Source organism: Procambarus clarkii, chromosome 68 (assembly GCF_040958095.1).
Source record: "Procambarus clarkii isolate CNS0578487 chromosome 68, FALCON_Pclarkii_2.0, whole genome shotgun sequence".
NCBI lineage: Eukaryota > Metazoa > Arthropoda > Malacostraca > Decapoda > Cambaridae > Procambarus > Procambarus clarkii.
In genome coordinates, this window is record NC_091217.1 from 24,055,659 (window position 1) to 24,070,925 (window position 15,267).

The 15,267-nt window shown below is 46.2% G+C and overlaps 1 protein-coding gene across 1 annotated transcript; it reads left to right on the top strand.

Annotated features, from left to right (window-relative positions):
- The first annotated feature begins 9,003 nt into the window (after positions 1–9,003).
- LOC138355678 (ATP-dependent DNA helicase pif1-like) lies at positions 9,004–9,681 on the top strand. Its single transcript, XM_069311001.1, has one exon. It carries the CDS (start codon positions 9,004–9,006, stop codon positions 9,679–9,681), a length of 678 nt encoding a protein of 225 aa, XP_069167102.1.
- The last annotated feature ends 5,586 nt before the right edge of the window (positions 9,682–15,267 follow it).

Consider the following 15,267-nt stretch of genomic DNA (forward strand, 5'->3'; position numbering starts at 1 on the left):
CGCCACCTGCCACCACCCACCACCAGCCGCCACCCGCCACCCACCACCAGCCGCCACCCGCCGCCACCCGCCACCCACCACCAGCCGCCACCCGCCGCCACCCGCCACCCACCACCAGCCGCCACCCACCACCAGCCGCCACCCGCCACCACCCACCACCAGCCGCCACCCGCCACCAGCCACCGCCAACCACCACCGCCACCCGCCGCCACCACCCACCACCACCACCCACCACCACCAGCCGCCGCCGCCACCACCACCCACCACCACCGCCGCCACCACCCATCACCGCCGCCGCCACCACCACCCACCACCACCGCCGCCGCCACCACCCATCACCGCCGCCGCCGCCACCACCCACCACAGCCGCCGCCGACACCACCCACCACAGCCACCACCACCCACCACCACCGCCGCCACCACCCACCACCACCAGCCGCCGCCGCCACCATCACCCACCACCACCGCCGCCACCACCACCCACCACCACCAGCCGCCGCCGCCACCACCACCCACCACCACCGCCGCCACCACCACCCACCACCACCGCCGCCCACCACCACCGCCGCCACCACCCACCACCGCCAGCCGCCACCACTCATCACAGACGCCGCCACCCGCCACCGCCCGCCACCACCGCCAGTGTCCGCCACCGCCGCCACTGTCCGCCACCGCCGCCACTGTCCGCCACCGCCGCCACCGCCGCCACTGTCCGCCACTGTCCGCCACCGCCACCACTGTCTGCCACCGCCACCACTGTCCGCCCGCCGCCACCACTGTCCGCCCGCCGCCACCACTGTCCGCCCGCCGCCACCACTGTCCGCCCGCCGCCACCACTGTCCTCCCGCCGCCACCACTGTCCGCCCGCCGCCTCCACTGTCCGCCCGCCGCCTCCACTGTCCGCCCGCCGCCACCACTGTCCGCCCGCCGCCGCCACTGTCCGCCCGCCGCCGCCACTGTCCGCCCGCCGCCGCCACTGTCCGCCCGCCGCCACTGTCCGCCCGCCGCCGCCAATGCCGCAACGGTCCGCCCGCCGCCACTATCCGCCACAGCCGCCACTGTCCGCCCGCCGCCACTGTCCGCCCGCCGCCACTGTCCGCCCGCCGCCACTATCCGCCACCGCCGCCACTGTCCTCCCGCCGCCACTGTCCGCCCGCCGCCACTGTCCGCCCGCCGCCGCCCTGTCCGCCCGCCGCCACCGCCGCCACTGTCCGCCCGCCGCCACTGTCCGCCCGCCGCCACTATCCGCCACCGCCGCCCGACGCCACTGTCCGCCCGCCGCCACTATCCGCCACCGCCGCCACTGTCCGCCCGCCGCCACTGTCCGCCCGCCGCCACTATCCGCCACCGCCGCCCGACGCCACTGTCCGCCCGCCGCCACTATCCGCCACCGCCGCCACTGTCCGCCCGCCGCCACTGTCCGCCCGCTGCCACTATCCGCCACCGCCACCACTGTCCGCCACCGCCACCACTGTCTGCCACCGCCACCACTGTCTGCCACCGCCACCACTGTCCGCCCGCCGCCACCACTGTACGCCCGCCGCCACCACTGTCCGCCCGCCGCCGCCACTGTCCGCCCGCCACCGCCACTGTCCGCCACTGTCCACCACCGCCGCCAAAGCCGCCACGGTCCGCCCGCCGCCACTATTCGCCACAGCCGCCACTGTCCGCCCGCCGCCACTGTCCGCCCGCCGCCACTGTCCGCCCGCCGCCACTATCCGCCACCGCCGCCACTGTCCGCCCGCCGCCACTATCCGCCACCGCCGCTACTGTCCGCCCGCCGCCACTGTCCGCCCGCCGCCGCCACTGTCCGCCCGCCGCCACTGTCTGCCCACCGCCACTATCCGCCACCACCGCCACTGTCCGCCACAGCCGCCACTCTCCGCCGTACAGCCTCCCCTCTCTCCGTTAGTAAATAATTATAATTGTTAGTAAATAATAAAAGAAATATAAATTATTAGATTTTTTTTACCCTTAAATTGGTTTTAATATTTAAATTGAAAATAATAATATAATATAAAATATAATAAAAATAATATAATATAAAATATAATTTAATTTCAAGAAATTTAACTTTAAACACAAAGATGTGAAAAGGGTTCAGATTATTGGCTCAAACCTTTCATAAGAGATTCATATTGGTATATGAATGGATTATGAATGACTCATGTTAGGAGTGTAAAGTTGCCACAACATCTCAAATTAGTGTTAGATACATATGTCTTGGTTATAAGTTTTGGAAACCTATTTAAGTCCACACACAATATCGTATCTGATACGATAAAACAAACGTTTCCAATACTTTCAAATACTTTCCAGATATGTTGTGGCAACCTAAAATTGTTTGCTGGGTGTAGGCATCAAAGAACAGGAAGGATCCAACAGGCAAGAATGGAATAGCAAGGACAGAGAGGCACTACATGGGCTACTGAAGGGGTTACAGATGGAAGGGGCTGAACAAAATATTGAGAAGGTTTTCAGGTTAAGCTGGTACAACAACGACAGAAACCGACTTGTAAAGGTGGTGTTTACAAACGAAACCACGAAGGAGGATATTCTCGAAAGGAAGAGTCGTCTGCAGCATGTGGAGGGATACAAAAAAGTATTCCTGCAGCGGGACAGGACGAAGGAGGAGAGATCCAGGGCAACAGAGGCAAGGAGGTAGCGCAGGGAGAGAGGAGCAAACCAGGAAATCGAAGCCCCCAACACAACAGTCCCAGAGACAAGAGGGGAACCCAAGACCAGCATCCCAGCAACACCAGAGGGGGAGGGCAACACCACCACCCCCCTCTGCATAGAAACCCTCCCTTCCCCTCACCCTACCTGCCCCCACCCAATCCTCCCTCCCTCCCCCCATTCTGACCCTGTCACCCCATCCCCATTCCCGTCACATCCCCCCTCCCACCTTTCCCCCCCCTGTCTCCCCTCCCCCTTCATCCCATACCCTCCCTATCCCTCCTCCCCCACACCCTGTATCCTCCATGTCCCCCCTATCTCCTAAACCCACACCCTACCTGTTCCCCCTTCCTTTAAACCCCCACCCCCCACCCCAAAATCCTCTGAGACCCTACAAACCACCTCACAGATCTTCTCACCCACGGAACAACTTCCCACAGCAGCAGAATGCACGCCAAGAAAGGGACATAAATATGAACAGAAGAAAGTGAGCTTCAAGGCAATGTACACTAACATAGATGGGATTACAAATAAAACAAGTGAACTCAGTGAATGGGCACTAGAAGAAAACCCAGACATAATAGCACTCACAGAAACAAAGCTAACGAAAACCATAACAAACGCAGTGTTTCCACAGGGCTACTATGTAGTGAGGAAAGAGCGAGAAGGGAGTGGAGGAGGTGGTGTAGCTTTGCTAATAAAAGAAGGTTGGAGTTTCGAAGAGATGGTAATTCAGAACTGTGAAAGTTTCAGTGACTACATATCAGGCACCATAGCAACTGGAAGACAGAAAATTATAGTAGTAGTCATATATAACCCCCCAGCGAATGACAGAAGACCCAGACAGGAATATGATAGAAACAACTTGGCCACCATCAACATAATAGGGAGAGCAGCTTCTGTGGCTAGCAGGAACGGATCCAGCCTACTAATCATGAGTGACTTCAACCATGGGAAGATAAATTGGGGGAACAGAGACCCACATGGAGGCCCAGACACATGGAGAGCTAAGCTGCTGGATGTGGCAACAAGAAACTATCTAAGTCAACACGTCACGGGACCAACAAGAATGAGAGGAGGGGATGAACCAGCCTTGCTTGATCTGATATTTACCCTAAATGAGTCGGATATAAGGGAAGTTAAGTTGGAAGCCCCCTTGGGAATGAGTGATCATAGTGTATTGAGCTTTGAGTACCTGGTTGTGCAAGGAATTATCACCCCAAAAAAGAACTGGGAAACAAAGGGCTGGCGTACCAAAATGGAAACTATGAGGAGATGAATAAATTCCTATGTGATATACATTAGGACACAGAACTCGGAACCAAGTCCATACAAGACATGATGGACTATGTCACCCACAAATGTCAGGAGGCTGTAAACAGGTTTGTCCCAGCCCGACAATAAAAAACAGAGAAGCAAAGGAAGAATCCGTGGTTTAATAGAGAATGTATGAAAGCAAAGGAGCTCAACAAAAGAGCATGGAGGAACTTCCATAACAACAGAACACCAGAAAGTAGAGAGAGATACCAAAGAACCAGGAACGAGTATGTTAGTGTGAGAAGAGCAGCTGGGAAAAGGTATGAAAATGATATAGCTAATAAATCCAAGACCGAACCGAAGCTACTACACAGTCACATCATGAGGAAGACAACAGTGAAGGAACAGGTGATGAAACTTAGGGTGGGCGAGGACAGGTACACAGAGAATGACAAAGAGGTGTGTGAAGAACTCAACAAAAGGTTCCAGGAGGTTTTACAATAGAACAGGGAGAAGTCACGGCGCTAGGAAAGGTGGCAGCAAACCAGGTGACCTTGGAAAGGTTCGAAATTACAAGAGGTGAGGTCAAGAAGCTCCTATTAGAGCTGGATGGGAGAAAAGCTGTTGAGCCGGATGGAATCTCACCATGGGTATTGAAAGAGTGTGCAGGAGCACTTTGCTTGCCACTCTCTATAGTGTATACTAGGTCACTGGAAACGGGAGACCTACCAGAAATATGGAAGACTGCTAATGTAGTACCAATATACAAAAAGGGTGACAGACAAGAGGCACTGAACTACAGGCCAGTGTCCTTAACTTGTATACCATGCAAGGTGATGGAGAAGATTGTGAGAAAAAACCTAGTAACACATCTGGAGAGAAGAGACTTCGTGACAACCCATCAACATGGGTTCAGGAAGGGTAAATCTTGCCTTACAGGCTTGAGAGAATTCTACGATAAGGTGACAAAGATTAAGCAAGAAAGAGAAGGATGGGCGGACTGCATTTTTTTTGACTGTCGGAAAGCCTTTGACACAGTACCCCATAAAAGGTTGATGCATAAGCTGGAAAAAACAGGCAGGAGTAACTGGTAGGGCGCTCCAGTGGATAAGGGAGTACCTAAGCAATAGGAAGCAGAGAGTTACAGTGAGGGGAGAGATCTCAGAATGGCGTGACGTCACCAGTGGAGTCCCACAAAGCTCTGTGCTTGGACCTATCCTGTTTCTGATATACGTAAATGATCTCCTAGAGGGTATAGACTCATTCCTCTCAATGTTTGCTGACGACGCCAAAATTATGAGAAGGATTAAGAAAGAGGAGGACAGCTTGAGGCTTCAAGAAGACCTGGACAAGCTGCAGGAATGGTCGAACAAATGGCTGTTAGAGTTTAACCTTAGCAAATGTAATGTAATGAAGATAGGGGTAGGAAGTAGGAGACCAGATACAAGGTATCATTTGGGAGATGAGATACTTCAAGAGTCAGAGAGAGAGGAAGACCTGGGGGTTGATATCACGCCAGATCTGTCCCTTGAAGCTCATATCAAGAGGATAACATCAGCAGAATATGCCAGGTTGGCTAACATAAGAACGGCCTTTAGAAACTTGTGTAAGGAATCTTTCAGAACATTATATACCATATATGTCAGACCAATCCTGGAGTATGCGGCTCCAGCATGGAGTCCATATGTAGTCAAGCATAAAACTAAACTGGAAAAGGTTCATAGGTTTGCCACCAGACTAGTACCCAAGCTGAGGTATGAGCTACGAGGAGAGACTACGGGAATTAAACCTCACTTCGTTGGATGACAGAAGAGTTAGGGGGGGACATGATCACCACATTCAAGATTCTCAAGGGAATCGACAGGATAGATAAAGACAGGCTATTTAACACAAGGGGCACACGCACTAGGGTCACAGGTGGAAACTGAGTGCCCAAACGAGCCACAGAGATAGTAGAAAGAACTTTTTTAGTGTTAGAGTGGTTGACAAATGGAATGCATTAGGAAGTAATGTGGTGGAGGCTGACTCCATACACAGTTTCAAGTGTAGATATGATAGAGCCCAATAGGCTCAGGAACCTGTACATCTGTTGATTAACGGTTGACAGGCGGGACCAAAGAGCTAGAGCTCAACCCCCGCAAGCACAACTAGGTGAGTACAACTAGGTAAGTGCACACACACGATCATTCCTGCAGCTTGTCCAGGTCTTCTTGAAGTCTCAAGCTGTAATCCTCAGTCTTAATCCTTCTCATAATGTTTTTCCTTTCACATGTGAGGCATGTATATAGAATGTATATAAAAACACTTGCCTCTTTGAATGCAACGTTGTGTCAAAATTTCAATGCAATCGGTAAGGAGGTTCCAAAGATTTCCTTTATATAAAAAACACATGAAAAACAGAGTCTTTCAAAAACGCATGTTTTTTCCCCGTCACAGACGTGACACCAATACAGTTTGTATATAAAAAAAACCCTGCTCGGATGCGAATGGAACGTTATGTAAAAATTTCAAACCAATCAGTGAAGAACTTTCGGAGATTAGCGATTTTGAACAAACGAACATTTCCATTTTTATTTATATAGATTTATTTATGTATGTACTAGCAGTACCCGGCCACGCGTTGCTGTGGCTCAGTAACGCATGTGTGTTGCTGACCCAGAGCAACCTTCCCAGTCCTCCCCACCATTTCCCCCTCTCCCATCTCCTCGGCCTCCCAACCATTCCCCACTCCACTGTCCCCTCGTCCTCCCCACTATTCCCATCTCCCCACCATCTGCACCACCCTCTGCACCACCCTCTGCACCACCATCTTCACCACCACCTTCATCAGCATCTTCACCACCATCTTTACCACCACCTTCACCACCATCTTCACCACCACCTTCATCAGCATCTTCACCACCATCTTCACCACCATCTTCACCACCACCTTCACCACCATCTTCACCACCTTCACCACTACCTTCACCACCACCTTCACCACCACCTTCACCACCACCTTCACCACCATCTTCACCACCACCTTCACCACCATCTTCACCACCACCTTCACAGCCCTACTTCCAGTATTCCTAAATTTTAAAACCATTTCCCTTCCCCCTGTCACTGATGGCTCTTAAGTCTTCTGGACAGAGCTCTCCTCCTCGCACTATATTACTGCTCCACAACTATATCTATATAAATAAAAATGGAAATGTTCGTTTGTTCAAAATCGCTAATTTCCGAAAGTTCCTCACCGATTGCTTTGAAATTTTCACACAACGTTCCATTCGCGTCCGAGCAGGATTTTATACACATACTATATAAATATCACGTCTGTGACAGAAAAAAAAACATGCTTTTTCTGAAAAACTGTGATTGTCATGTGTTTTTCATGCGAGGGAAATCTTCGAAACCTCTTTACCGATTGCTTTGAAATTTTGACACAACGTTTCATTGAAATAAGCGCATGTTTTTATATACCTACTATATACATGACTCACCTTGGACAGGAAAAAAACATGCTTTTTGTGAAAAATGCCACCATCTGATGGACGTAAGAGCAACAAATGCTGTAATCTCCGAAAGCTCATCACCAATTGCTTTGAAATTTTGACACAACGTTCCTTTCGAATTCGCGTGTGTTTTGATGTACCTACGATATATATGCCACACCTGTGACAGGTAAAAACATGCTTTGCTTGAAAAACGGCGTCATCTGTTGCACGTAATAGCAACACAAGTTGTATAAAATATGTTTTGATTCCATTTCAATGTTTCCGATTGCATTGATAAATTGAATTTTCATAGATTTCGATTTATTTTCATTTTGATTTAATTATTTTGTGTGACATTGCATTGTAATTGAGCTGTGTTGTTTATCATACTTTTCATTTCTTGAGTATAGTATATTTTTTATTTTTTCATTTCGTTTTTTTTAACTGTTCTTATTTTTCAGTGCTATTGGCGGAGGAATTTAGCTGTGTCAATTGATCTGCATTTTAATTGAAATATTTTTTTAGTATTTTTTTGTTTTGTTTTTAAAAACAAGAAAATGGACAATGCATATATTTCACTGCTGCAAATGTGCAACAAATAGCTATGAATCCACCGGCTACAACGTTAAGTGCTTTCTTAACGTTATGTCAAAATGACCCGTTTGCGAAAACACTGCTGTATTCGGAAGTGCCTTTATATTACATATGGAATGCGAGCAGAAAATCATTTGAACGACGCAGAAGAGGAGAGCAGGTCGATGGACAACCTGGTATATTCAAATAAACTATGATAGGCACACTGTACACCGTGCATCCTAATCATGATAAATGCTTCTTTATTCGCATGCTGTTGGTAAATGTGCTCGGTCCAACGTCTTTCCAGCAACTGACATTTTTCAACGGCGTTACACATGCCACTTTCCGTAGTGCATGTCAAACTCTGTATTTATTGGAGAACGACAGACACTGGGATGTATGCATTAATGATGCATCAAACACGTCACATCCAAATCAAATTCGTGTATTGTTTGCAATCATATTGACCGCCTGTTTTCCTTCATCTCAAACAGAGTTATGGGAGAAATATAAATAGCACTTAGCTTAAAATATTGTCCGTCGAATACGCAAGGAAAATTCAAATATGAACATGGATTTCAAAGCAGAAATCTACAGAGAAACATTGATAATGATTAAGGATTTGTGCTTATAAATTGCGAACAAAGTTCTCAGTCAATTGGGAATGCCGTCACCGAATCGATCTGCTGCTGTTTCTTTCGATGTAGAATTGCGTCGTGAACAAAATTACAGCACGGGTGATCTGTTGTTGTATGTGCAATCAAATATCCCTAAGCTAACGTTTGAGCAAAAAGGCATTTACGATCAAATAATTCAAATTTTCAATAACGGGCTCTGAGAAATCTTCTTCTTCTTAGACGTGCCAGGAGGAACTGGTAAAACCTTCCTAATTAGATTGATTCTGGCAGCAATTCGATTCCAAAATGGCATAGTCTTAGCTCTTGCATTGTCCTGAATAGCTGCGACATTACTACCAGGGGGAAGAACTGCTCATTCGGCTTTGAAATTGACATTGAACATGAAATTTATTGAAACTCCCACGTGCAATATTTCCAAAGCATCCAGCATGGGAAAAGTATTGCAGAAATGCAAACTTATTGTTTGGGATGAATGCACAATGGACTACAAAAAATCACTCAAGGCTCCTGATCGATCATTGAAAGATTTGCGTGGAAACATCAGACCATTTGGGAATGCATTAATACTGCTTGCAGGAGATTTTAGGCAAACATTACCTGTAATTCCTCGATCGACACCAGCGGACGAAATAAATGCTTGCCTGAAATACTCTACTTTCTGGCGCCATGTGAAGACGTTAAAATTAGCTAAAAATTTGCGTGTCCAGCTGCAAAACGATCCATCAGCTGAGATATTCTCACATCAATTTCTGGAAATTGGGAACGGAAATGTGCCAGTTCATCTGACCTCAGGGCGAATTTCATTGCGTCATAACTTCTGCAATTTAGTGACGTCAAAAGAGGAATTGGTTGAAAAAGTATTTCCCAATATTCAGACCAATTATAAGAGTCATGATTGGCTGAGTGAACGAGCTATTCTTACGACCAAGAACAAAGACGTCTATGAACTTAACAATATTATTCAGTCTTACATTCAAAGTGAGGAAGTCACATACAAGTCCGTCGTCATTGTTGTGGAAGCAGATGCAGCGGTTAATTATCCAAACAGAATTTATTAATTCACTCGATCTGCCAGGAATACCACCGCACTTACTGCAATTAAAAAGCTTTGCAACGTCACGTGGCTTGCAGTGAAAAAAATATTCAGCAACGTCGTAGAAGCAACATTCTTGACAGGACCTTACGAAGGTGAAGATGTCCTTATTCCTCGCATTCCTATGATTCCAACAGATATGACATTTCAATTTAAGAGATTGTAATTTCCAATTCGATTGGTGTTTGCAATCACCATCAACAAAGCTCAGGGCCAATCTTTCGAATTGTGCAGTTTATATCTAGACACAGATTGCTTCTCATATGGACAATTATATGTTGCGTGTTCTAGAGTCGGCAAAACAGACAATCTCTATATATCCCCAGACAAAGGAACAACAAAAAGTATTGTATACCTACAAGCATTGTGAAATTAAACATATTGGAATTGTACACTTTCTGTTTTCTTTCCTTTCCATTTAACCAGACTGAACCACAGCAACGCGTGGCGGGTACATCTAGTATCTATATAAATAAAAATGGAAATGTTCGTTTGTTCACAATCGCTAATCTTCGAAAGTTCTTCATCGATTGTTTTGAAATTTTCACACAACGTTCCATTCGCATCCGGCCAGGTTTTTATATATATACTATATAGTCTGTGATAATAAAAAGCATGCTTTTTCTGAAAAACTTTGTTTTTCATGTGAGGAAAATCTTCAAAACCTCATTACCGATTGCTTTGAAATTTTAACACAACGTTACGTTCGAATAAACACGTCTTTTTATATATCTGCTATATTCATGCCTCACCTGTGACAGAAAAAAAAACATGCTTGTTTTGAAAAACCAGGAGATCCAGCCAGAACACGCCAAAAAAAAAAAACTATCAACAATCCCGTGACCCAAGGGGATATGTGCGCCAGGCGTCGTACAATCGGACCGTTGAAAAGGGATGCCAAAAGGCAGTAGCAAAACCAAAACGCGAAAACAAGACGTGAACAGGCGGCTCTCAGGCGGAGGAGGTGTCCAGACGTCCACTCGGCCTCAAGGTTGAACCAGGAGTCGTGTGGGGCATGGTGGGAAGGAAGAGGGGATGGTGGAGTGGCTAGCAACCTAAAATAAACTATACTCACAAAATGAACGGTATGATAAACAACACAGCTCAATTCCAACACAATTCAAACAAAAAAATAAAATCAAAATGAAAATAAATCAATACCTATGAAAATTGAATTTATCAGTGCAATTAGAAACATTGAAATGGAATTGAAACATATTTAGTATAGCATGTGTGTTGCTCCTACATGCAACAGATGGTGATGCTTTTCAAGAAAAAATAGTTTTACCTGTTACAGGTGTGGCATCTATACTTATACTTACAGAATGAACGGTATGGTAAACAACACAGCTGAATTCCAACACAATGTCACACAAAATAATTTAAAAAAAATCGAAATCTATATAAATAAAATTTATCAATGAAGTCAGAAACATTGAAATGGAATTGTAAGATATTTAGTATTGCGAATGTTGCTCGTACATGCAACAGATAACGCTGTTTAAAAAAAAATCATGTTTTTACCTGTCACAGGTGTGGCATCTATATAGTAGGTGTATAAAGACACACGTGTATTCAAATGGATCGTTGTGTCAAAATTTCAAAGCAATCGCTGAAGAACTTTCGGAGAATACACGGTGTGTTGCTCTTACATTCAACAGATGGCGCTGTTTTTCAAAAAAGTATGTTTTTTCCTGTCAAATGTGAGACATGTATATAGTAGGTATGTTGACCAGACCACACTAGAAATTGAAGGGACGACGACGTTTCGGTCCGTCCTGGACCATTCTCAAGTCGATTGTGATGAGGACAGGTAGGGACAGGCATGAAATAGGCAAGAGAGAGCTGAGGAGGAAAGTCAGGTGTAGGGGATAGTAGTAATGAGAACTGCAGCAGGCCTATTGGCCCATACGCGGCAGCTCCTATTATAACCACCGAAGGAGATAGTAATAGGAATAAGAAGAGGATAGCAAGGGAGCGTAGAAGACAATGAACAGAAAAAGGGAGAAGAGAGAAAGAAAGGGAAAGAGAAAGAAAGAAATGGAAGGGGGAAAGCTTTATGTTAAGTCACGTTTGTTAGAAAGATTAGAGCATTTGAGTATATACTGTGAAAGGGAAGAGTCCACAGCAACAAAGCCAGGACTCAAGTTCATGTTGGGTACATTGTTAATAAGAGCCGATTCTACAAGACGGCGTCTGTGTAGAGTAGAGGCAGGAAAGATTATTTTGGAGGAAGACCAATCAATGGGATGATTAGAATCCCTCACATGGCAGAAGAGAGCATTGTTAGTGTCAGCAGACTTAACACTTCTCTTGTGTTCTTTAAGTCTGTCATTCAGTGTACGGCCAGTTTCGCCAAAGTATTGGAGAGGACAAGATAAACAGGAAATAGAGTACACACCGGCGGCATTAGAAGCAGGAGGAGCAGTGTGAACTAGATTGCTACGAAGTGTGTTAGTTTGTCGAAAGGCGAGTTTAATGTCAAGTGGACGAAAGGTATTGGTAAAAGTTTTGAGTTCAGATATGAAGGGAAGGCATAGTACAGTGCTACTAGTGTTGGAAGCAGGTTTAGGATGAAAGAAATTTCGCTTAGCTTGAGAGTGGGCAAAGTTGATGAAATGCAAAGGATAACCAAGGCGAGAGAATGATTTGTAGATAAAGGCAATTTCAGAATCAAGAAACTGAGGGTCGCTGATGCGTAGAGCGCGGAGGAAGAGAGAGACGAGGACACTTTTCTTAACAGAAGGAGGATGGTAGGAAAAGAAGTGAATGTACATGCCACTATGCATGGGTTTACGGTAGACAGAGAAAGAGAACCCAGACACAGAGCTGTGAACATGAATATCAAGAAAAGAAAGGAGGGAATTAGATTCCCACTCAACTTTGAAATGGATAGAAGGAGCCAGATTGTTAAGAGAGGCGAGGAAAGGCTGGAAAAGATTAAGGTCATGAGGCCATAAAGCAAAAATGTCATCAACATAGCGAAGCCAGAGAAAGGGACGAGTATCAATAGAAGGAAGAAGAACAGTTTCGAAGTATTCCATGTAGAAATTAGCAAGAACAGGGGACAGAGGGGAACCCATAGCGACACCGAAAGTTTGAGTGTAATATTTACCGTTGAAAGAGAAAGAGTTAGATTCAACACAGAGTCTAATGAGATCGAGGAAAACGTCAGTGGGAAGTGGGAGAGGAAGGAGACCCTCTGACGCCTTCTGTCTGAGGAAAGAAAGAACGTCATCGAGCGGAACATTAGTGAACAGAGAGTCGACATCAAGACTAAGCATTTTACAAGAGGGTTGCAGGCGCAGTCTTTCTATGAAGTCCTGGGAGTGACGAAGGTGGGCAGGGGAAAAAGTGCCAAGGTAAGGTGTCAGGGTTTTAGCGAGCCAGGAGGCAAGAGGATAGCTGACAGAGCCCCGTGAAGAAATGATAGGACGAAGAGGAACACCAGGTTTATGAGTCTTAGGAAGACCATAGAAATAAGGAAGAGAAGGGCAGGTGAGACGGAAACGTTTAATGAGATCAAAGTCAGGAGGGCAAAGACTAGAGAGCTGTCTTAGTTTGCGGTTAAAGGAAGTTTTGAGGCGATCCAAAGGGTTAGAAGTCAGAGGAGCATAAGTGTGAGAGTCAGAGAGCAAGACATCTGCTTTTCGGAGGTAGTCCTCACGGTCAAGGACAACCACCGAATTGCTTTTGTCTGAAGGAAGGATAAGAATAGAGTTGTTAATAAAATAATCTTTCCTGCCTCTACTCTACACAGACGCCGTCTTGTAGAATCGGCTCTTATTAACAATGTACCCAACATGAACTTGAGTCCTGGCTTTGTTGCTGTGGACTCTTCCCTTTCACAGTATATACTCAAATGCTCTAATCTTTCTAACAAACGTGACTTAACATAAAGCTTTCCCCCTTCCATTTCTTTCTTTCTCTTTCCCTTTCTTTCTCTCTTCTCCCTTTTTCTGTTCATTGTCTTCTACGCTCCCTTGCTATCCTCTTCTTATTCCTATTACTATCTCCTTCGGTGGTTATAATAGGAGCTGCCTCGTATGGGCCAATAGGCCTGCTGCAGTTCTCATTACTACTATCCCCTACACCTGACTCCTCCTCAGCTCTCTCTTGCCCATTTCATGCCTGTCCCTACCTGTCCTCATCACAATCGACTTGAGAATGGTCCAGGACGGACCGAAACGTCGTCGTCCCTTCAATTTCTAGTGTGTGGTCTGGTCAACATACTTCAGCCACGTTATTGTGACTCATCGCCTGTATATAGTAGGTATATAAAAACATTCGCCTATTCGAATGCAACGTTGTGCCAAAATTTCAAAGCAGTCGGTAAAGAGGTTTCGAAGATTTCCCCTCACATGAAAACACAGTAATCCAAAAAAGTATGTGCTTTCCCTTCACAGACGTGACATCTATATAGCATGTATATAAAAACGTGCTTGGATGCGAATGGAACGTTGTGCGAAAATTTCAAAGAATTTCGGTGAAAGAACTTTCGGAGATTAGCGATTTTGAACAAACGAACATTTCCATTTTTATTTATATAGATATAGTTGTGGAGCAGTAATATAGTGTGAGAAGGAGAGCTCTGTCCAGAAGACTTAAGAGCCATCAGTGATAGGGGGAAGGGAAATGGTTTAAAATTTAGGAATACTGGAAGTAGGGCTGTGAAGGTGGTGGTGGTGAAGATGGTGGTGAAGGTGGTGGTGAAGATGGTGGTGAAGAGGGTGGTGAAGGTGGTGGTGAAGATGGTGGTGAAGATGGTGGTGAAGGTGGTGGTGAAGATGGTGGGGAAGGTGGTGGTGAAGGTGGTGGTGAAGATGGTGGTGCAGAGGGTCGTGCAGATGGTGGGGAGGACGAGGGGACAGTGGAGTGAGGAACGGTTGGGAGGCCGAGGAGATGGGTGAGAGGGAAATGGTGGGGAGGACTCGGAAGGTTACTGTGGCTCAGCAACGCACATGCGTTTCTGAGCCACAGCAACGCGTGGCCGGGTACTGCTAGTAAATCTATACAAATAAAAATGGAAATGTTCGTTTGTTCAAAATCGCTAATCTCCGAAAGTTTTTTCACCGAAATTCTTTTAAATTTTCACACAACCTTCCATTGGCATCCGAGCACGTTTTTATGTACATGCTATATAGATGTCATGTCTGTGACGGGAAAGCACATGCTTTTTTGGAATACTGTGTTTTTTATGAGGGGAAATCTTCGAAACCTCTTAACCGACTACTTTGAAATTTTGACACAACGTTGCATTCGAATTAGCGAATCTTTTTTTATATCTACTATATTTATGCCTCACATTTGACAGGAAAAAACATATTTTTTTTTTTAAACAGCGCCATCTGTTGAATGTGAGAGCAACACAAGATGTAATCTTCGAAAGTTTTTCACCGATTGCTTTGAAAATTAGACACAACGATCCATTCGAATGCACGTGTGTTTGTATATACTTACTATATAGATACCACACCCATGACAGGTAAAAACATGTTTTTTTTTAAACAGCGCCATCTATTGCTTGTAGGAGCAACATTCGCAATACTAA